Genomic DNA, 22,941 nt, shown 5'->3' on the forward strand with positions numbered 1-22,941 from the left:
TTTTAGTATTTTGGGTCATTTGCCTCTAAATATATTACTCACTCCAGCTGTCATTAAGGCATTCTGACTCCTGCACCGACCTACAAACGGCAATAACAGGAAGAGTCGTCGCAGTCACATCAGTGTGAATGCAACAATCCAAGGTTATATTGCGATCCAGATCACTACTTCCAGGAGCACAAAATATCAGTTTAGAGCTTAAAGATGGCTTTCGCATTCCACTAAGTAAGTTCACAAGTGCAATGTTTTATGAATACCCCAAACCCCCCATGTACCCAACCCCAAAGTCCAGCAGCAAATAAGTTATGAGGCATTTCATGTTTCAGCGCCAGTGTCAACATCCTACCCCCTACTGCTCTAGCTGCCGTTGTATCTGTCACCAAGTTCAAGAACACAATGAGCCTGTGAAAGGCCACTTCCTCCCCTGGATCTCGCAGCATGTTACCCAGAGCCAGCGTCTGTTATCAGACTCCCATTAAAGGACATGAGTTCACTGTGAACAGATGAGCGCCATATTAAAGCGACAGGAAAGAAGTGGTGATCTCAACACACACTTATCATCAGCAAAACATTTTGGATGGCCACAAGTTTTTCTTTCCGACCTGCCAAAAATAGTTCTGCAGAGAACATCAACAGACACTAATAGATGAATGACATGGTTTCTCAAATGTGAGTTTTTAAGAGATGGTGCAGACAGGGACAGTTTCAATGACTCTGAACACAAACGATAGTTTATTTGCTGGTGGGATGACTCAGCTTACAGGAACAAAATTTTAAAAAGGAGCGCCGTTTATGGAGAAAATGTTCATTGATTAATACGGCCCTTTATAGTCTCACTGAAGCAGGCGTGCATAGTGTTCACGATTATTTATTTTTTAAAATAAAAAAAAAAACAAAGTGGGATGTGAAACCGATTATGTGACAAAGATTATGTGAAATAACATTTATTCATTTGTGAAACTAAATGCATAATTATATATTTCCCAGCATTTATGCTTCATCAAAGTAACACATTTTTAACAAATACACATTAAACTCCCTATTGGGAGCCTGTATAATATCCTGCATAGCTATGGTTCATTTTAAAAGGCTGGGGTAGTCTGAAACCTAAACCATACTACATTTAGCATCATGTCATAGTGACACCCAGTGGTCAAACCAGGACGTTTCAACTTCAACCTATAATGTCACACCAATTAAAAAAAAAAACCAAAGAAACAGCGCCAGGCTCTGGTACGGGCACTCCGTGACTCATCTACTGCGAAACGCAGACTAAAAATTGGGCTTATATCTCTTAAAAGCCGTAATCAAGATACATTTATAAATCAGCAGTCGTTGGGGAAATTATTTTAATAAATGATGATCCTAATTAACCAGAGCTCATGTACCAGTACAGACCAGGGCTTAAGCTGGGCATGCTCAGTATGTCTTTTTAAGGCAGTTGTGCAACAGGTGGATGCTGTAACCACTGCATGACTGTGTTTAGGGCATAGTCATGTGTTAAATCCCACAGCAGCAGCATGGAGACATGGATACAGAGCCATAAACAGGGACTAGAGGAATGAGAAGCCTTTTATGCACCGGTCAGAAAACAGCCGAGTCATGCTGGAGCTGGAACGACGTCAAATCCCCAAACTGGACAGATCCATTAGAACTGAGTGCAAAGCAGCCGGGTTGAACTTTCAAAGGCTCCAGCAGGGAGGGGGGGGGGGGGAGGGGGGGGGGCAAAAAGCAAAAAGCAACTGATGGATAAACGAGATCAGTGGAGAAGACGAGTTTAAAGTCTGCAGAATGACAGGAGATTACGCTGACAGCCAAGCCAGATACCAACACAAACCAGTGTTTAACACTAGCTCAGGAACGTCACACCATTTTTAAACATACAAGCTGAGAGAATCCTTTAGCATACGTTTAATTTAAGTCATTTGAATGGATGAATGAGTTCAAACAACGATTCATTATACATGTGACAACCAAGCCGTATAAATTAAAAATAAAACCAGGTGCCATGAAAAAATGTGCACAGACATCTGTAAATAATACACTTTATAGTTGACCCTTGTTGTCCAAAACGTACGTGACGTTACCAACAGTAGTCCCCCACCCTAGGCCATTCCTTCCTAACTGCACTTTAATTGGCTTACATTCATGAGCTGCCACCGTTGTGTGCTTCACTAAAAGGCAAAAGTAAGACAGCTGCAAAGCTTAGCCTGGACACACAGGTTCTGTAGAGAAGATACCTGGCTTTTAACACCAGCACTCTCATCTTCACACGTATTAAACTCCTAATGTGAGAAAAACTCGACACCCATTAGGATACGCTGTATAAGAGCATCACATTTAACTCAAGCAGCACAGAGTGGTCGAGAAATTATGTAGCTGTGAGGAGTTATGTTACACTGTATATATATATTATGTATATATATATTATGTATATATATATATATATACATACATATATATATATATATACACACACACACACACACACGGATACACACTATTTTTATATATATATATATATATATATATATATACATATATATATATATATATATATATATCTCCACACACATACATACATATACACACACTTTTTATATATTACACGCTATATATATATATCTATATGTGTGTGTTTATATATAAATATAAATAAAGTACCTTTAATCATGGCGACCCTGTTTTGTGGCTCATTCAGCTCCTGTTCATCCATTTGTCCGTCTAAAAAAAAAAATAGATAATGTTCATAACCATAAGGGGCATAAAGATATAAAATCCAAGTACATGAAAATCAATAAAAAGGGAAAAAAATGCAATACAAGATCTTATTTTGAAGTACTTTTTCAATTATTTAAAATAAATTTTAAACAAATTATACCTGAAGTATCGTCACTGCTTTTGTCCTTGCTGGGGCTCAGAGTGTCTGACATATCAGACTCTTTAGCATCTATCTGATTTTCTGTGGGCAGGTTGGAAGACACCACTTAGACAGAAAGGGGTGGAGACATAAATAAACAAGTTCAAATAGTCCAAAGCAGCAATCTCAAACAGTTCTTCTGATTGGTTATGGTTCTATCTTTATAAATCTAACAAAACTAACAACAATATTTTTTTTGTTGGATGTCAGGTTAGCAAAGAAAAAGTTTCATTTTGAGAACGAACACCTCCAGAGGTTGAACGTTCTCACTCCTGAGAGTTATTCACCACACATGGTCATACACCCAAGCTGAGCGTTCAGCAGAAGGGGATACTGTTGCATTCTAAAATAGTTTTGAGCTTTTGTTCAGGGATCGGCCCGGGTCGCCTCTGAGTCATAACTGAAAACTGGGAAAAATCTGGACAATGACATGTGCTGTGGCAGCGGGACAGGCTTTTAGATCAAGAGCTAAAACACAACAAAGCCGGGGGAACAAAGTGTAAAGATATTTCCGTTATACTTATCCGGCATGTTATGTCTTAACATCAATTACTTATGCAAGTTTAACACTAACAGACCACAGTCTGCTGCCAAAGCGGATGGAAATAAAAAAAGCCATGATCTCATCACATATGGTGGAGTGTACAGCGATTTTTGGCTCTTGATACACTTCTCTAATAATGTGACATTCGTAATGCAGGCTTTGAAAGCCCGAGCTTCCAGTTCAGGGGGAAACGCCACAGCCTCAGACAAAACTAGAATCATTTACTGTAGTGTAAGCACAGAGGTGTGTACTGTATATTATTTTCTAAACACTGCAGAAATCTTTTTACAAATCGCTCTAGACAAAATGTTGTGTCTGAAAGCTCAAAAAATATTAAGTAATTTATCATTGAGCGTCATAACAGCAGCAATGTGGTACTATGTGACTGCATCACCAAAGGAACATACCTTTAAGCTTCTCTGGAGTGGTGAAGCTGTTGTCATCTGTTTGGTTGTTCTGAAGATGTGCGTCTATAACCTCTGAAATGTTAAACATTTACTCACTAAAATGTACTAAATTAACCCACTGTGCTTAAATTAAAGAAAAAAAAGATCTAAGCAGGGATTTCTTTAAAAATAGAGAAATTATTGGTAATTTTTAAAATAAATTCTCTCTTATGTACGTTTGATTTCTTTAAAAATAAATTAAGTTATTTGCAGCTTACCGTCAAAGTTTGACAGTTTGTGAATTGAAGAATCCACGGCTCCTTTCAGCTGCTTCACGGCTATTTAAGGAAGAGAGAAATGTATGACTGTGTGCCCGAACAGTGGGCGACTGGCTTGATTAAAAAAAAAACTATCAGCAGTGGTTGTTATCTAGCAGCGTTTTATGTATTTTAACAATCCAACAGTTTTATCAAATAATTTTAAATGGAAATACAAGAATGAGTTATAGTTGTTTATCAACATACACGTGTGGCAGGTAGGGCATTAAAAGCGATGCTTGTTGCACCCCAAGGGCATGCGCGTGAGAGGGAAAAATACCCAAAGCAAAAGGGAACCCAAAGTCGGTAAGGAGTGAGATGGTAACAGGTGACATGCAAGGCTAGGTTATTGCACAGTCCATATAAGGACAGAGAGGAATTACATTGCTGATGGAAGATAGGAATTGCAGTGAGAAATCAGTGGACATAACGAAAATCCTTATACATTAACATCTAACGTACATTTCTATTTTTTTCTTGTACATACTGTAAACATTTTTTTAGCTAACGGTTTTCTATATTTTTCTCTTTCATATTTTGTGTCTCTATTTGGATACTCTTCCTGATTAAATTTTAGAGCACATGTGGTCATATAAGCATTTCACTGCTTATCATACTATGTATGACTGGAAATTGGAAAAAAAAAAAAAATTTAAATAAAATCTGGAAAAAAAAAAACACAAACACTGACTAAATGGAACGACTTGTGGAAAATCTGCATGATGTAAAACAGACAGTTCCTCACTACATGTACTGTAGTATACAAGTACAGTGGCTAGACTTGTAAAGACATGACTTTAAACATGAACTGGCTGTTAATGCATACAAAGCACTTGTTCATTCTAGAAACTAAACATTTGACTTACCAGGGGGATTTTTTTTTTAAATAATCAAAACTTCACCATTGACATGATGCTAAATAAAAACCATAAAGCCACATTATTTACAAACCACTCAAACAGCCTACAAAGAGCATAAAGTCTGCAGCCATGCCGCGGAGAGAACACAGATCTAGCTCATAAATTTTTTTTCTTAACTAAAAACAAGTCTCTCCCCGGTGGCTCTGAAGTCCATTAGTAAGACTTTTCATTAGCGCGGCTGTAGAAGGCAGTGGAAAGAATGCTGTGTACTCACGCTGGCACTCAATGAACTGTTGGATTAAAGTGCAATCCCCTCCACTCTTTAAAAGAAAGTGGTCTAACAAAGAAAGGAAAACCCACCATTAAATAATAATATTGGCTCTGAAAGAAGAATGTCCCCCTACGGTAAGTTGAGGGGTGTTGAATTAAGCCATGGTTAGGAATAAATAAATAAAAACAACAATAAAAAGCCAGCTTAAAAACATAGGACATGACACGTAACGAGACAGAGATGCAGGGGGCTGGACACAGACAGACACACACAAAGCTATAAACTCTGCTGGAATGACAAACTAACAATCTTTTAAATGCCCTCACAAAGTCAGGAAATATTACCTGATTAACTGATAACGTGTCATATATGACACAAAGCTTTGGAAAATTATTCCTTAATTAAGCCATAGGACTTTTCTCCCAAAGCGACAAGGGACAAAAATTTACTTTTAAAAAAGACTAAATAAATCAACATGCTTGTAGAGATGCTTTCATCAGAGCAAACAGGTGAAAGTCTGATGGAGCAAGATCAAGACATTGGAAAGATGCTTTAACAGAGTGTCGATGGCATGAGCAGAAGTGCACGATCGGGCAAGATCACAATGCCCTTGGATAGCAGTCTGGGTTTAATCTGAAGTTTAGTCTTCAGATCTTTAATAAGCACTGTTGATTGTTAAAACCTTTTCCTGATGATGTTCCAGTAGCATTCTAAGAATCTCAGAAAACTATGAGCTTAAATTTTCCAGCTGATGTTGCAAATCAATTTCCAACCAAAGAAAAAAGTTTAAAAGTTGACCATCAACCCATGGTCACTCGTCTATCTGACGATCGTTTCATGTGTACGCTCAAATGTTGCCGTCAGCCATGGACGGGCATCCAGCTTCTTTTTGATAGCTAACACTAGTACGATCTTCCTTGCACTTCATCATCCCCCTTCATATATACGTTCCCGATCCTTTACACAAATTCTTCGATAAATAACGACACCAGACACACCATCAAACCACAAAAAAATTATTACTGTAAAGACGAATGAATGGGGTGACAGTAGCTTTGAACCGAAAGTGCTGATAAATCAGACGATTTATTATAACCAGAGTACGGATAATTTTTTACCCACCTTCGTACATTCTTATAGTATACACATACAGTATATACTTTTACTACTGGACAACCTATATTGTCTTCTTGTACAAATTATCGAACAACTTCATTCTATTTAACGCATCAATTTCTTAATGTCTTTCCTTTTTTTAACAGTACTGTTGTATGGTGATTAAGTGTAGTAAATCCTAAAAAATCCTGATGCTCTTCCAATGATTTTTAGCTTCTAAAACTCTTAAGGCTCATTCTAGTTCCCTTTTGCCAAAAGGTTGTTGTTTTTGGTATACCACACACACCACATGTAGGCAAATAGGAAAGAAAATAATTTACTACATGACAATGGACGCAGCTCTGTCAGTTCACAGCAACACCTTGTGTAACTTCATAGGTGTTTGAAATTAATCATTCGCCCCTTTTTTGGAATACAAATATGCTTAAAGACCAGAAAGCAAGAAAGAACATATACCTCTTGTAATGACTTTGAAAATGTAACCCAGTATGTGCGCACATGTATTCACGCATGGATTCAAATATAGAAAAATAAATAAATCACACTACAACCTTAAAAAAAAAGAAAAAAAGACCAGAAGTGACAGCTGATGTGGGACAAACAGGCAACAGAAGGAAAGCCATCATGCCAAATTAGTAGGAGAGATGAAGCAAATTTAGCAGACGACACTAACTGTCATGAGCAACCCCAACTCACCTAAACTGTTGTTTTCCTTTATGCTTTTCTCCTGCAGTTGCTCTAACCGGACTGAAAAATGACAAATGAAGGATGACTAAAAGTAAAGAAAGATAAAACGAACTTCGTACAAAAAAACAAAAAAAACAATGTCTTGAGCTGCATGATTTTTCAGTTATTACTGCTTCAGATTCTCCCATCCATAAACCTCTGTCACAGTAAAGCACGTGTACTTTGTTACACTTACACTTCCTGGTTGAAGGGACACCGATGTTGATGGGAGGTTCTCTGCTCGTCGCACCAGACTCAATAAACACTGATAAGAGTATGTTTGTGTGCGTGTGTGCGCGCATGTTATACCCTGAAGAGCTGTGAGCCTCTCGTTGGTAAAGTCGTTGTCTGCCTGTAGTGCCTCGATGCGCGCTTGAAGTGCTTGTTCTTTCTCTTCCATCTCCTCGATTCGCAGCTGCAGCTCCTTCTTTTCGTTCTGACCTTTCTGTGTGAGCTCCTCCTGCTTGCCCTCAGCCAGCTGAAACAAACAATGGCATTGTAAAATAAATCTAGAATAAAGCATCTAGAATAAAGCAGCTTCTTCATTTCTACATCCCATATAGGGGTGATGGGAGGGGGACCACCACCACCACCACCACACTGATCAGCCTTGCCTTGATCTTGTCAGTGAGATCTTTTATCTCATTCACGGCTCCGTTGTACTTGTTGGCCAGCTCTCGGAGCTCCTCCTGAGTTCGCTCGTTCATCTCCTTCAGGTGCGTACATTCATCTTCTGTGTTACTCAGAGTTCGCTGGGGGGAGGGGGAATTAAAAAAGTGTATGTATTATTATATGGATCTGGCATTCCTACGATCACGTTCAACACTTCAAGCTTACCTCCACTTCAGACAGCTTCCTAACCACTTCAATTTTCTCCTGAAGAACCCGCCTCAGGGACTCTTTGGCCGTAGTCTCATAATTTAGTTTGTCCTCCGTTAAGGCTACCAGCTCCTTTCGGATCCCATCCTCCGTTTGGTTCTGGAGGGATTGTAAAAGGATTCGTTACTGAGCAGTGTGATGAAATTAGGACTGTTTAAATAAAAAAACATTACATTTACAAATGCCTTACTTTTGAATACGCCTGCAACTGGTTTCCCATCACCTCCAACCTGGAGAGTAACCGGTCCTCGTCAATTAAAGCCTGCAGACATCCAGAGTTATAAAACCTTAACACCAGTGTTAGAGGAACAGTCCATTAAAAAAAAAAGGAAAATAAATAAACAAGCAAGCATCCGCTTCCCCTAAAAACATGATTTTATCCTAGTGTTGTTTTGTGTTTAATAACAATGAACTTGTCTAAAAAGCAGAATATAACTGAATATACACTGATAAATTAATAAGATTTGTTTTAATAACATTTTTCCATTTATCTTGGCAGAAAGCAAAAGCGCAGCTTTTAGGCTAATAATATTAAGCCTTTACCTGCCAGCTGCTCTCAGAGGCTTCCTGTGTGCTGACCAGGAGCCTCTGCAGAGTGGCTAACTTCTGCTCCAGCATCTGCTCCCTGTGTAAGGCCTCCTAAAGATTTGAAAATGGTGCACGCACACAAGCACAAAAAAAAATAAAAATACAGCTCAACTTAAACCCTTTAGCAAAATATTAATATTAAAATATTAATGGTAACATTAAAATTAACTCCAGGTCAGCTACTCATTTAAAACGTTTCATTAAAACGACCACTAGGGGTCAGTGCAGCACCATACCTGCAGGTACTGGGACAGCTGAAACAGTTCCTGAGAGTACATACTGGGCGTATTTGCAGCAACCTGGAGGGATAAAGAGAAAGCAGTGAAAAAAACTGAGCAACCCCACATATAGTGTAATCGCACATAGCACCCCCTCAGGCTTCGGGAAAAGTTTTTTAATGTAACAGCACAAGCACATACATGCCCCGTGCTTCATCTAGGAATTCAGATGAAAATGCTAAACTCATGGTGGCACCGTTAATGATTAACAATACACAGAAGTACAGTAATAAGTGACACGGCTGATTTTTGACAGCATTTTATTTCCCACTTGAATGAATTCGACCTTGAATCTGGACCTCGCTGTGAACAAGGTAAATGTCAGTGAACGCTAACAGGATGTTGAATTTTCACAAACAGAAGAGTCCACACGAAAGGAGAGAGAGAGAGAGAGAGAGAGAGAGAGAGAGAGGAGTAGATAAACTCAAACGGACAGCGCCAAATGCTGCAGTCAGATATATACGCGATGGTGAGCGCACTGTTACGAGTCTCTGTAAATGAGCAGAGCCCTGGCAGGCCTGCATTCCTGAGGGCCGAGAGGGAAGCAACACCGACTACACCCTCTCTGGGATAGCACAGACGTGCCAAAAGAAGGAGCGAGGAGTAAGTGACACCCCAAACGTAGTGGAGACTGAAGCTGTGAGGTATCATGTGCTAGGAATGCGACATATACATGGAGATGCTTTTGTGTTCAAATTCAGTGATGTCTACAAACCAAACAGAAACCTAAGCAACTCAAGCCTGACCAACCTGCAGCAACACACACAGACATGTCTGATATCTGTACAAGTGTCACATTTCTATTATTTTTCTCATTTTGCCATTTATTTTTAACCATTTTAATTTCATCTTCCCTCCCTCCGTTTTAAAAATTACTCCTTTCACATGACGAAAAAAAAAATACACAAATAAAGCATGAGATTAAGTTAAAGAAAAACGATACCTGGAGACTCCCAGTAACTGTGAGAATCAGTAAAGCAGGCTCAAGGCCAGGGTGAAAAGACTTTAATTAGATTTCAGCTTGCTCACTAATGCGATTAAGTGTTCTTCGCATCTCTTTCCTGTCTTCAGAGAGGGAAGACTGTTTGTCAATTCCTGTCTAGCTCAGGTGCTCCAAGAACAGATATCCCACCCAGGCGATGATGATATGAGAGTGAAGTCAGCTGCATTATTGATGTTGGATTGTACATTATTCATAAACAAGATAATTAAACAAACGTCTGAGTGAAAAGGCTATGAGTAAGTAGTTATGGGTAGCATTCATAAATCACTTTATTTCTCATAAGGCTTTATTAAAGAAATATTTGAATTGATGCGGTTGTAAAGAGACTGGGACCACACATGCTGGACCATCTGTATGATCTCCGAGACCTCTATGATGTACACATGTTCAGAACACGAAATAAAGCTCAGATGTGCAAGTAAGACATTGTGTTTGTATTAAAGTGTTCTGCAACTGGAGTTTTCTTTAGTTACAGGGAGGTGATGAAACAAAGCCTCCTCTTTTCCCCCCACAGGAAAAATCTTTACCCTCATGTCAACTGGGACGATACATCTTTCTAACCATAAGAACAAAAATTTACAATAATTGACTTATTAACTCAAAAAAAAAAGAGCAGTTAGTAGATCAAGTAAGACAAATAAATATACTCTTACTGTCCAAAAGGCTCGCGCTACTCTAAGGTAACGCAAAGGCTGAGGAACATCTCAAGAAAGCGAGCTGGCTTTTACCCCGATATGGTCACACTACAGCGCAAACATTAACTCCAGCAGTGATGAAAGAAAAGAAAATCATTTGCAAGCCAGCTACAGCACAGAGCAAAGTCAGTGGAGCGAACTATCCCGAGGTAGCAAGTGCTATAAACATTACACCAAAGGAAGCGCCTTACATGCTGGAGACGACGCAGACGCCTCTAGAAGGAGCGAAAGACGCGCTTCAAATTATCATTCATGTCACAAGAGATAAAATATCGCCTACAGAAAGTTTTAGGAATTAAAGTCAGGTCAAAAGCTTACAGTTTAAATAGTATGTAGAGAAAAAAAACCTTACCTTATCAACAGGTAGTGGTAGTGGTGCTTGAATGACACTGGAGGAAAAAAACAAAGAAAGAGAAAAACAGATCAATAACGGATCAAAACAATGCTAACTCATGCCGGTTCACGTGCATATCATGTAGCCGTCCAGCCTTTTTCAGTTTAAAAAAAAAAAAAGAAAAAAAAAAAGGTGGCCTCTACTTTGCTCTGGTTTAATGTTTAACAGTGACGCAGCAGGTGCATGGTGGCTGCGTAACCATGGAGTTAAAGCTCGCTCCCAGATAAGACTTACTGACTTCATACAAAAGCGGCAACATTCCTAACAAGAAAAGCAGAGAAGGAAGAAGAAAACCCTTTAGTGGTGGGCGGGGGAATTATTTTTTTTTTAAACACTAAAACATTTATTTTTAAAATTATAAATAAGTGTTAAAAATTTTAAGGTTTCACGTTTTGCTTTTTTCTCTTGCTTATGATTAAAAAAAGAAATCATAGAAACGTGTAGGATAAAAAAAAAAGAAAATTCATGAAATTTGTTACTGAAAGTATTAAAATGATACGTGAATATACACATGCTACATCCTAGCACAAGATGCTAGTGCTAGTAAGTAGATAGTGCTGACTTCTCAGTTAAAGTACTATTTTACTTTAATGTAAAGTAAAGGGGGGGGGGGGGGTGCATCAAATGAAAGTCTACGCAAATCAACAAAGCAACATCCAAGACCCTTTTAGCATTATTCCTTTTCAACCCCTTGTTAAGATTAATGAAAAGCAGATAGGAGCGGCATCTTGACAGCCCGGTACACTGCGATGCTGCTTCCTGACCCCAAATGAGAGACACCGGCTGCGAGCCTGAAATGTCAGCAGTGCTACTGGAGCGGTGTCTGAAATGGCCGAGAGCCAGAGATGAAATCTTGACGCTATCAGGATCGCGTCACAACAGGGTGATTCATTCATAAAGGTCACTGAGCACAAGCCTATAGGCTCAAGCCAAGGCGCTATTTTTTGCTACAGTATGTACTGTACAGTATAACAGATTCCACACACAGAAGAACGCTTTTTTTTTTACTCTGGTTTATCATGAGAGCTTTGTCTGACGTTAATATCAGACCAGTTTATGCAAAAATCACAAACCTGCTCATAGAGCACAGAAATACAACTGTGCATTAATCCAAAAATCATTCATTTCCTGAATTAAAGTTACTGCCACGTACGCTTCTACATTTGAAGTGAAATTACAGAATCAATGTGTGTGATGGGCGTTTTCTTCATTAGTTCCGTTTTTCCTTATGAACACACTTTTTTGTGCAGATCGTCAGCCCTGGTCCTCCGCAGGGATGTGTCCTTCACCGCTGCAATTCTCCCTCTATACTAATGACTGCACATCCAAGGACACTACGCTCATTGGGCTCATGGTGACGAATCTGCATATCAGCAGGAGGTGGATCACCTTGTGCGGTTTACTGAACTTTAGGTGACACAGTAGTATCCAACAACACTGCGTCAACTGTAAAGACCTTCAAACTCCCGAGAACTACCATTTTCTGTGAGTTGAAATAGAAATCCAACATCAAGTCAATCCTGAAAAAAGGCCCAGCAGAGGATGTACCTTCTGCGCCAACTGAGGACGTATGGTCTGCCACACAGTTGGAGCTGCTGAGACACAGTTCTATACAGCAGTCACTGAGCCTGACCTAATATATATAAAAAAATATATATAACAGCATAAACAGCAGGAAATTAATATAAATAATAATAATAATAATAATAATAATAATAATAAGCGCTCCCTTGCCCCCCACTTCACCACTCTACAATACTCAGAAAACAGGCAGGAAAAATCTCCACAGACCACCGGACACAACCAGCACTCTGCACACCTAAAGTTCCTTTCCACAGGCAACCACCCTCAAACAATTGAACTGGACTATATTCAACCCGCTGTTCAAAAAAAAAATTTTTTAATCCTACTGCACCTTACTGCTACCTGCTAGTGTGAACTACACGTCATAGTACATGTAATGTTCACTACAGCTACTTGCACTACCTTGCACTCTCACTTTATGTCGACCTGTAAGCCAATTAGATTTTCCCCTTATTGTGACCTCATAAGAAGACACCCCTCCCCCTTTCTGCCAGTGGGGTGCGGCTCAGCATTTGCTCATTTACAGACACTGAAACGGCACATTTGGAGGAGGAGGAGGAGGAGAAGTGAAACACATGGGGTTTTAGCTGCAAAACACTGCGTAACCTGAGTAGCATTTCAACTGAAGCATTAAAGCAGTTAATTTGCTAAAAAAATAGTAAAATATGGGAAATTAAAGCACAGTCACAAAATAACTAATGTCAAAATCATTTTGTAGAGATTCATACTGCAATTTTCTTTTTTCAAAGTGCTATATATCATGGCAAATCATAATTCTATATGATGCATTGCATCACTTTTTGATTTACAACAAGCTTTTTAAAACTTGTACTTGTTTACTTTTGCACTTCAACTCTAGTGATACTTGACTGATAACCACAGAATGCAGATTGCCTTATAAACCAGTGAACAGTAAAGAGATAAGTACAGTACCTTGAATGCACACGCCCTTCTCTAATCGGCGTACTGGCGATAACTGCCTTAGGACGAACGTAAAGTCAGGTGACCTGTAAGTTTCCCCCGGTACTGAGCTTATTGTTTCCTATCAATTGTCATATGTATGACCTCTGGAGAACAACACATACAAGCACATGCCTCTTCCTCTTTTGGGTTAGTTTCAGTTACCTGAATTAAAGAAGGTGCTTGTTCATATCCAGATAACGTAGACTAAACAGAACAGGTCTCAGTTATACCTTATTCCAGTTTCAAATAAAATACTCCATGGTCCAGCCGCATTTTCTCCTGCTTTTACATGATCCTCCCTCGTAAACGTAGCGCTCACTTCTCTAGTTTTCGAACTGACGCGCCTCGTAGAGCTGCAGGTTGAGGTTAAACTGGGTAAATCTCTCGCCTTGGATCTCCACAGGTCACATGTTTCAAGCGGTAAAGCCCCAGTCAGGGAGATATCAAGCTGCCAAACCTGATCCCCTTGCTGTCGATTGCATGGTAGGAGAAATGTGCTGAAGGAACCAATCTAACAGGTTGGAGTACATTCCGCTGAGAGGAGAAGAAGAAGAGTACGGGTCCAGAGCTGAATGCAGAAACACATTGTGTTGGGATCACATCATAACGCACATCATAACCATCCTGAACAGGAACTCAAGCTAAAATATTAGCTGAATCCAAAAGTGGCTAAATCTCTCCATGTTGCTTGGACCTCCACCTGGCTTCAGCTGATGTCCCCAAAAATCAGAGCTGAGTACAGCCCAAGGCACACTGCCTGCTATATATGTGTGTATGTGTGTGTGTTCACACGTGTTCTGTCAGGTTTATGTAAGCCTCCAGTGAGTCATAGTAGTGTTTCTGTGCTAGGGCTGAAGACACAATCTCTGCCGATGTCTTCGTGGTGTTTAGGATTGACAATCAGGAGGACAGTACTCTTGTCATGTTGTTTTCAACTGCATAAATATTTACATTAACAGAAAAGATCAAACCATGTTCCAGTAACTCGCTTTATAGTACAAATCAGTTCTGACTAGAAATTAAAATCAATACAAAAGCTAAAATAATGAAAAGACTAATAATTGTCATAATATTACATCCAGTTATTTCTCCTATTCATTTCTTAACAGGACAGGACAAAAGTCTTCCCTGCCTTGTTGTATAATATACACTATATACCCAAATGTCACCGTAGTGGTCCAACTCGAGTCTGTGTGCGTTGGGAGTTTGCATGCGCTCCCTGTGCTATGTGGGTTTCTTCCTGGATCTCCGGTTTCCTCCACAGCCCAAAGACATGCAGAGTACGCTGACTGGTGTTCCCAAAATGCCCGTAGCGTGCGCGAGTGGGTATGCACTGGTGCCCTGTGATGAACTGGCACCCTGCCCGGGATGTACCCTGCCCATTATCATGCTTAGGATATTAAAAGATATTACAATGAAGACCTGGTTTGCTAAGTGAAAGTAAGAACGCTGCCTAAAATCGAGAGAGAGAGAAAGGGGGATTGCAATGATGAGGCAGCATTCAGGATTAGGCCTAGAGGAAACGGCCATCTTCATTTGGCGTGTTGCTCTCCCAGAAAAAGGAAAAAAAAAACAGTCTGAGCCACTCCCCTGTAGTCACTTCATCCATCTATATATTTATCACCCTTTTATCATCTTTCCTTCCATACAGAACGAAAAAGCAACACAGGCTTTTTTCTTCTTCTTTTCTTTCCTCTATAGATGAGCAACTTTCTAAAAAAGCATGGAGAAATATCTTTAACAGATGTCTTCAGTCGAATTGTTAGGAAGAATTTTCCACAGCCGGGCCTGGAAAGAAGCTCCTCTCGGCTTACTCAGGCCTGTCCTGAGGCATTGTAGATAGAGGGAGAAAATAAATAAATATATATTTTTAAAAGCTAAGCGTTAAAAACCCATAACCTTAAACAAACTTTAGGTGCACATGGAGACAAAAAATGAGCCGGGGGCCCTCATCACGCTCATCCGGGCTGCATTCCAGAAAGAAGAAGAAGAGGAGCAAGGAGCAGCATGTGGCTTCTATAAGTACCGCCGTTAACAGGGCCTCGGTCTGAGAGACGAGCGTGAACACGGCACTGAATGAGGTTCAGATTGAGAGCTCGGCTTCAGGTAAAAAAGAAAATTTATCAGCAAGCACGACTTTAGGCCAAGAGGAATGGCATGGAGAGCCCCGAGAGGGTGGGAAGAGGGGACAAGCAGAGAGAGAGCGAGCGAGCAAGAAAGAAATTAAAATCAAATAAATCCAGGATCTTCATACACACTGAAATGTTTGTCTATTTAAACTCCACATGAGAGAGATTCTTAGCCGGATTATGAATTTCAAGTCAAAAGTGTTGACGTGTTGATGCCCCATCTGACAAACCATGCACCTCCGAATCTAACACAGACCGGCTCACACCTTAATCTTAGTTAGTGCTTCAACGGTGCACAAAGACAGAATCACAGGATGTTCCAGCACTAAGCAGAACCACGTTAATAAAATGGGTTTCCCCACATAACCGTATCCTTAAACAAAACACAAATGCACAACCCAAAAAAAAAAAAAAAAAACTTTAAGGCTACTCTCTTCACAGTCACAGATGTGCAGGTGTGAACGGGTTACATCAGTTCATTTGTAACTGCAGTGCGAGCAAAAATAGATTCCCCGCTTGTGATTTGCACGAAAGAAAACCAGCATGCAGGGTTTTAGTGTTTTTGTGTGTGGTCTGAGGGTATACTGTGGACGATACTCTATGGAAGTTAAAAGTTTCTTGAGGAGAATTATTACTGGTGATGTGACATGAATGCATCACTACGAGTCTGAGAATAAAGGACAAAGTCTGGAACGCAAACATCCTCGCCGAAAGAAAAAAAAATGTTAAAAAGTAAATCAACTGGAAAATTAAAGTTTACAGTTTTATGTGATTGTCAAGGGCCAGTATTGGAACATCAACAATTGACAGTGCTCATTACAGTGAGACGTTGACTAAAGAATAAACTTTGGATTAGACACAAAGGACTGCTATACAAACGCGTTATGAACTAAAATAAATTCTACAGCTAGTGTGTAGATCATTTTTGACTCAACCTCACATTTTCAATATTTCACATCAATATGACACATTTAGCTTTATAATGTTATAGGTTTCTGGGCATCAATGCCTTCACAAGGTGGAAAAAAGCTTTAAAAAAACTTAAAAAGGCAAACATGGCTCCTCTCGTAAAACTGCTCGCTTGTAAGAACTACTAAACTATCCTTTGAGTACAAAACTGGATTTACTCAAAAAAAAATAGCAACACTATGAAAATACGATTTAAGGACAGATTGCTGGTCCATGATCTTCGACGTACACTCCTTAAAAACTCCCACACATTCTTTCAGACAGCAGACACCTTTGAATCAGACAGACTCAGCTGTTAAAAATATCAACATGCCAAAATCAGTTATTATACTTCTTGAATGTATGATTTCCTTAGAATGGATCTGAACCCGAGTTCCAGGTTTAGCGTTAAATAAGCAGTGCGTCTAAAAACAACCCTGCTGCTAGAATTAGCATGGATGCCTGGGTACAGTGTACCTCCTGTCCACGGGCTTTGCCAGCGCTGGGTCTGCAGCACCCATTGTGAGCCAGCAGTCGCAGGGAAGCTTTCAACGGCATGCCAGTGATCCACACACACACACAGTCTGTAAGTCAGTGTCTAGATGTCAGCAAATCATCCACACACCTAGACATGACATGCAGCAGCTCAACACAAAGCCAAAAACAACTACTGTAAGCCACTGACAGGAGCACCCATACAGTAAAGCATGAGGGCTTCATGCGCTCGACTCTTTGTTCACAGATTTCTAATAAGGGGTGGTCGCCAACCTGACACGACTGATCGATACCCTTTTTTTAAAAAAAAGTTTTTAAGTTTCAGTAACTATGAGCTCGGTCCTACATACCCGTTTTTCGCTGGAGAAGACACCGTCTACTGTTGTATTTGGTGAGAAGCGCCTGTGACACGCCAATATTATGACAAAGGATGATGACGCTACCGTTACATTCAGGAAGGACCGTCTGTGACACGTCTGTGCACACACCCACTGGCTACAATTTAGATAAACGACAATACTTCACAGATTGACTTTATATCATCGTTTCTACTAAGCTAAATTCGTTTTTTGTACACAACTTCAACTGCCAATTCGGTGTGATCTCGCCAAGCTTGCCGGTAAATTGCACGATTAATAAAATGCTAATGATTTAATATGTGGTAAGTACCCTCTACATCAGCGTTTCCTAAACTATTTTTTTCCCTTGGCACGCACTTAAAATGACAACTTGTGATAAACAATCAGTTATAAATCATGAAGGTTAAAATTACACGTCACTAATTCTTTTTTTTATTGCCGTTTACACATCACTTTATTACCCTGAATGGTAAACCAGGCATTTTTGAGATAACAGACAAATCACTGTTGAAAATGTTTATTTCAAAAGTTAATGATACAACCAGACTTTAAAAATTATGGCGAAATAAATTCAAACTCTAAATTAGACTCTTATTGTTATTTCCTTTATTCTTACTCTAACTATAGGCGGAATTATGACAGAAACCGTGCCAGTGGTTCTAGTTTATTACTACAAACTCCCCCTTGTGACTAAAAGATGTACCACAGACACAAACAACAATAGTGAGACAAACAACTCCCCTTAACTCCCTTGGTGTTTACTGTAAACAATGCTCCATAGAACCAACATTTTCTATTATCTGGAATTCACCTTCCTGCCTAGATGGTTTAACTTGCTACTGGACTCCACTCTATTATAACCTAGCGTTAGTCAAATCCTGGCATTAGTATCTCCAAAAATACTTTGAGTTTTCAAATTCATCATAAAGCAGATAAACAGCCAAGAGTACTTTTTATTTATTAATATTTTTTTTATTTTAACAAGCCTGTGTTAAATTATGCATATTAACATATGTTATTAAAGAACCAGGATACTCATGCTCATGTTCAACACCGCAGCCTGGTGACTACAAACTCGCGTGCATAGTAGCTACAGCCCTAAAAGAGAACAGGTTCAAATCTGCTGCTTTTGTTTTCCTTGGGAAAAAACTCACCAGATTGTGTCTTTAATGCAGTCTCAGTTTGCTCTTACTGTCTTCAGTGCAACGTCCACTATTATGCAACAGCTACGGATCCTTAAGGGTAATGGCCGACTTGTTGATTTTTTTCAAACTAGTTAAGCTTAGACTCTGTCTTGTGGCAGAATGGCAGACTTGGAGGATGTGCTATCCTCTCACTTCTACGTGTGAGAGACATGTCTTATCAGCTAGTAGCACTCGTACTGATAGGAGAAAAAGTCATTCTGACATGACAAATTAGACTTACAGCCATGGATGGCCCGAGCATCGTAGGGATTCACTTTCATTATCAAATGCTTTTCTGAAGTATTGATATTGCATGAAAATTTTAGCTTTATTTATTTTCTTTTTTGCTTTTATCTTTTAAATCATATGCAAAAGAGCTAAACCATTCAGTCCCTAGCTTTATGACAGAAGAAAATACAATAACATTTAACTACAGTAAGAAACTTCTCGTATACTTGTATTATCTAAACCAGGTTAAAAACCCAAAAGGAAGACTTGAGTCTTCGGCACATGCACTTCACGCAGTGTTAGTAAAACTGTCTTGTATGACTTACAGGGACATGATTCTAGTTAACAGCGACCTTACGTAAAGCTGAAACCGCTAACGAGAAGACGCTGTTACGCAGCACTGTGGTTGTCTTGCCGCATGACCATCACCACTTAGAACATTTAACACCCCTCCCCAGTCTAACACCCCAGGCTTACATTCACTACAAACATTGTGTCTGTGCGCGTGTGCGTGTGTGTCTGAGAGAGTGTTCATAGTAGTCAGGTCTTACTCAGATCGCCGTCGAGCTTCCATGCCATCTGGAAGGAAGAGTTTGATGGTCGACACTATGCAGCCATGAGTGACTACAGAGGAAAAAGAAAAAGACGACAAATAAGTTATTTCAGTCAGAGTCAGGAGAGCGCTACACAGCAAGGCAAGTTTGAAATCTTTATTAGCTTCCTAATTCCAGTGTAAGATCCTAGCTTCACATGGAAACTTAACAGTCCCCGATTTCTGTTGAAGACAGCTGAATTGTTGCTGCTTTGGTGTGTAATGAAAAATTTGAGGCACTCCCTTTTAGCGCTGACTCATGCACAAGTTGAACAGCTTTACACGCCAGAACTTTTTCAACCCAAAGGCACAATGGTCAAGTCATTATCAACAAAATAAATCTCAAGATGGAAAAAAAAGGCTCAATACTTAAACACATTATCCATTTCTTGATTAGCCCATAACCTCAAAAACAGTCTTCTTATGTGTGTTTCCAAGGCTCGTCTCTGTGCTCTTAACGCGAGTTACGTTGCATTCTTATCCGATTGCGAAAGCCGTCATTTCACCGCTGGCATTACAACACCTTGGAGGCAGCGATCATTAAATGCTCAGGGATTTCATAAACCCAGATACCCAGGATGCGACCAAAAAGCAATTTAAAAAATTTTATCCATGCTCTCTAACTTAAAAAAAAAAAAAAAAAAGTTTGCATCATTCCAAGCTCTTAACATTTAAGTGTGCTGCTTATTTGACATTTTCTCAGTAACCATCAAGCACAGAGAAAACAGGATGCTGTTATTGAGCAACACGAGCACTACATTACCTAAATAAAAAAAAACTCTAAGCTGTAACGCTCATAACAGACAGGGAGAACATGAGGCTGACCTTTGCGCGTGTTTTCAGTTACGTCCACGCCGAACTGGATGATGTCACCGGAGAGCACCTCGCACGGCGGACTCTCCTCAGAGCCCCGGCTCAGGCGCTGGCTGTTAATGAAGGTGCCATTGCTGCTTTTGGTGTCCTGGAGGTAAAACTGTTTAAAAAAAAAAAAAAAAAATAGAAAGACAATTAAAGAACCGAACAGCAGATAAACAAGCATGGCCACAGTTCAAAGTCTCCAAATCTGACAAAACAAAGCTACAGTCAGCTTTTGAGTAGTCCTGTTTTCCAGGCGGGGAGGGGGGGGGGGGGTTGTAAGTAAAAAGAAAGAAAGAAAGAAAGAAAGAAAAACTCTGCCTTAAGTAAAAAGTTAAGTAAAAAAACAGTGCTAACAAACACAAAGCTACACACACACACACACACACAATCAGCAGAAATTACTCAACGTTTCTTTTGTTGCTTTTTTGTTAAGCAACTGTGTTGGACATCATCTGAACATTCGGACTTGGCCTTTAAACTGCGCTAATTTCAGAGTATTTCAGACTCTGTACAAAGTGGCGCGGCAAGAAAAAAAAAAGGCTCCATCATCTGGTGATGGCAAGTTCTGTAGTTGCCGTCTGTAGACAGGAGTCGAGGACGTTCGGTAGGCTGGCCGTGCTCGGTCACAATCAATTAAAGCGCCGATCGCCAATGATCTGCGCTCTCCTTCTGCCTTCTAATTAAGTAATTTCATTACGTGTGTAATAAAATATTGTGTTTATTGTCTGGAGCCTATCCAGAAGACTGAAAGAGACGAGGGACACCCTGGACAGGTTGCCAATTAGCCTAATCTGCACGTCTTCGGACTGTGAGAGAAAACTAGAGCATGCAGAGGAAACCCAGCAAGCCAGGAGAGAACATGCAAAAATTCATAAACAAAAGGACAGAGGTTGGGAATCAAACCCACACCCTGAAAGTATAAGGCGGCAATGGCCACTAAAACCACCGGGCAGCCCAATTGCCCTGAACTTCACTAGGCAAATATTACAAACATAAGTATTTTATACCGGATGTAGAGAGATAGTACAGCTAGGATGGGATGACTGTTCATCTTAAGACATCATGCATACACACAGACACACGGCTAATTTAGTGCAGTGTATCGTAAAAGGATGTTTTTTGAGAGGGTTAAGGAAACTGGAGAAGTGTCATGGACAGTAACACAAACCCAGGATTAAAAAGGGGACCCCTGAACTGTGAGACAGAAATACCATCTCCGTGCCACTAAGGAAGCAAAAGTATATCCTGGGACTAAGGTGGAGTGTGGTGCAGTGAAGTCGGTAATCTTATACTAAGCGGCCCTGCCTGAACAATGAAACATCAGGCATGCGTCATTATAATACAAATGTAAGCCCTTTATCTTTGATGTACCTACATTAGCAAATGACGGACTGAAAAATTATGTTTTCATGTTGCAACAATTATCTGTGTTCCATCCAAATCTCCAGCTCAGACAGAAAGCTTTATTTTATGCTCTTACTCTGTACTCGGTCTCTGCTATTATTGAGTGTGAGCTCATTTTCCGCCATGCTCACTCACACACTCACAGTCATAGACCGACCGATCGATCAGCAGAATCCATCCTTGGCACACATGAGGTACAGACGAGGCAGACTTATTATGGCATAAATGTCTTTAAATAAACACACTATTTCATTTTAACGAGACTAAAACCAGCCATGGGTGGTAATGTGCTGCCTAGCCACCCATCTCTCTCTCCCATCTCCCCCTCAGTGTGACAGCATCCACGCATTCAGAAACACAACAGATCGGCTTTCATTCACCCATGCATTCAGCGTGCAGGTGGATTCAAATAACACCAGTCTGATTCAGATATACGCCAGCATTAAACAAAAAAGGAAAAGACAAAAAGTCGACAGCACCACCTCGGCTCGAGCATCTTGTGTGAGGCGGTTTCTCGTTGCCTGGTCCCCATGGTTACAGAAAAAATCCAAGGCCATCACACATACAAAAAAAACAAGATTAGCACCCAGCAGATAGAACCCAGACTGTATGTGTGTACAACATATCTGCACATATTTTCAAGGATTTTTCTACATCATCCATGGACATCAAAGTGTTTAATATTGTGTTACACCTGCTAGTTTCTGTAATCTCTTGCACTACAGCAGCTAAACACAGTCATTCCCAAGGTTTGGACTGCTCACTGAAATCTTCGACATGACTACCGTATCGGTCACTAATCAGAGCAATTGCAGGGCGTTTGTGTGTACTCTGTGTTGGTATGCATGTATATTTTATTTTTATAATAAAGTCTAACTGATAAATGAAATAAAAATTTTAAAAAGCATAAATTCTCTCACTGGACTCATTTCTCTTTGTGGTGGGGCGGACGACAAAGCTTCTAAGCCTCTTAATCTCATGTCGAAAACTTATACCGTTACCCCTGTTAAAAAGCATGAACACGTTTGATTACCAGGTGATGCTGTAACCTCTCGCAGCCGAAAGAGAAATGATTGGCCGAGCTCTCTCAGATGGGAGGGATGAGAGGTACTTAGTGCTCCCACATTAGGAGTCAGACTCTGCTATAGATCTCAATGGTTTAAAATTTTTTTACATTTAGGCATTTGGCAGATACCGTCATCCACAGTGACGTACTTTTG

At 40.0% G+C, this 22,941-nt stretch overlaps 1 protein-coding gene across 9 annotated transcripts in view; it reads right to left on the bottom strand.

Moving 5' to 3' along the window:
• The window catches only part of slmapa (sarcolemma associated protein a), a 61,425-nt gene that overhangs the window by 11,685 nt on the left and 26,799 nt on the right, over window positions 1-22,941 (bottom strand). For 2 of the 9 annotated variants that reach the window (XM_053483717.1, XM_053483718.1), the window contains exons 2-16: window positions 20,285-20,432; window positions 19,419-19,491; window positions 10,936-10,972; window positions 8,844-8,906; window positions 8,563-8,658; window positions 8,210-8,281; window positions 7,978-8,118; window positions 7,755-7,892; window positions 7,450-7,618; window positions 7,111-7,161; window positions 5,302-5,364; window positions 4,129-4,188; window positions 3,872-3,943; window positions 2,882-2,962; window positions 2,665-2,724 (exon numbers count right to left, since the gene is read on the bottom strand). In XM_053483717.1, coding sequence (XP_053339692.1) covers window positions 2,665-2,724; window positions 2,882-2,962; window positions 3,872-3,943; window positions 4,129-4,188; window positions 5,302-5,364; window positions 7,111-7,161; window positions 7,450-7,618; window positions 7,755-7,892; window positions 7,978-8,118; window positions 8,210-8,281; window positions 8,563-8,658; window positions 8,844-8,906; window positions 10,936-10,972; window positions 19,419-19,491; window positions 20,285-20,432 — 1,324 coding nt within the window. Of the gene's footprint in view, window positions 1-2,664; window positions 2,725-2,881; window positions 2,987-3,871; window positions 3,944-4,128; window positions 4,189-5,301; window positions 5,365-7,110; window positions 7,162-7,449; window positions 7,619-7,754; window positions 7,893-7,977; window positions 8,119-8,209; window positions 8,282-8,562; window positions 8,659-8,843; window positions 8,907-10,935; window positions 10,973-13,686; window positions 13,797-18,609; window positions 18,767-19,418; window positions 19,492-20,284; window positions 20,433-22,941 lie in introns of those variants that run through there. The other 7 variants (XM_053483715.1, XM_053483716.1, XM_053483719.1 and 4 more) reach the window with 6 other exon arrangements.

This window comes from Clarias gariepinus, chromosome 23, assembly GCF_024256425.1.
Source record: "Clarias gariepinus isolate MV-2021 ecotype Netherlands chromosome 23, CGAR_prim_01v2, whole genome shotgun sequence".
In the NCBI taxonomy this organism is placed as follows: Eukaryota; Metazoa; Chordata; class Actinopteri; order Siluriformes; family Clariidae; genus Clarias; species Clarias gariepinus.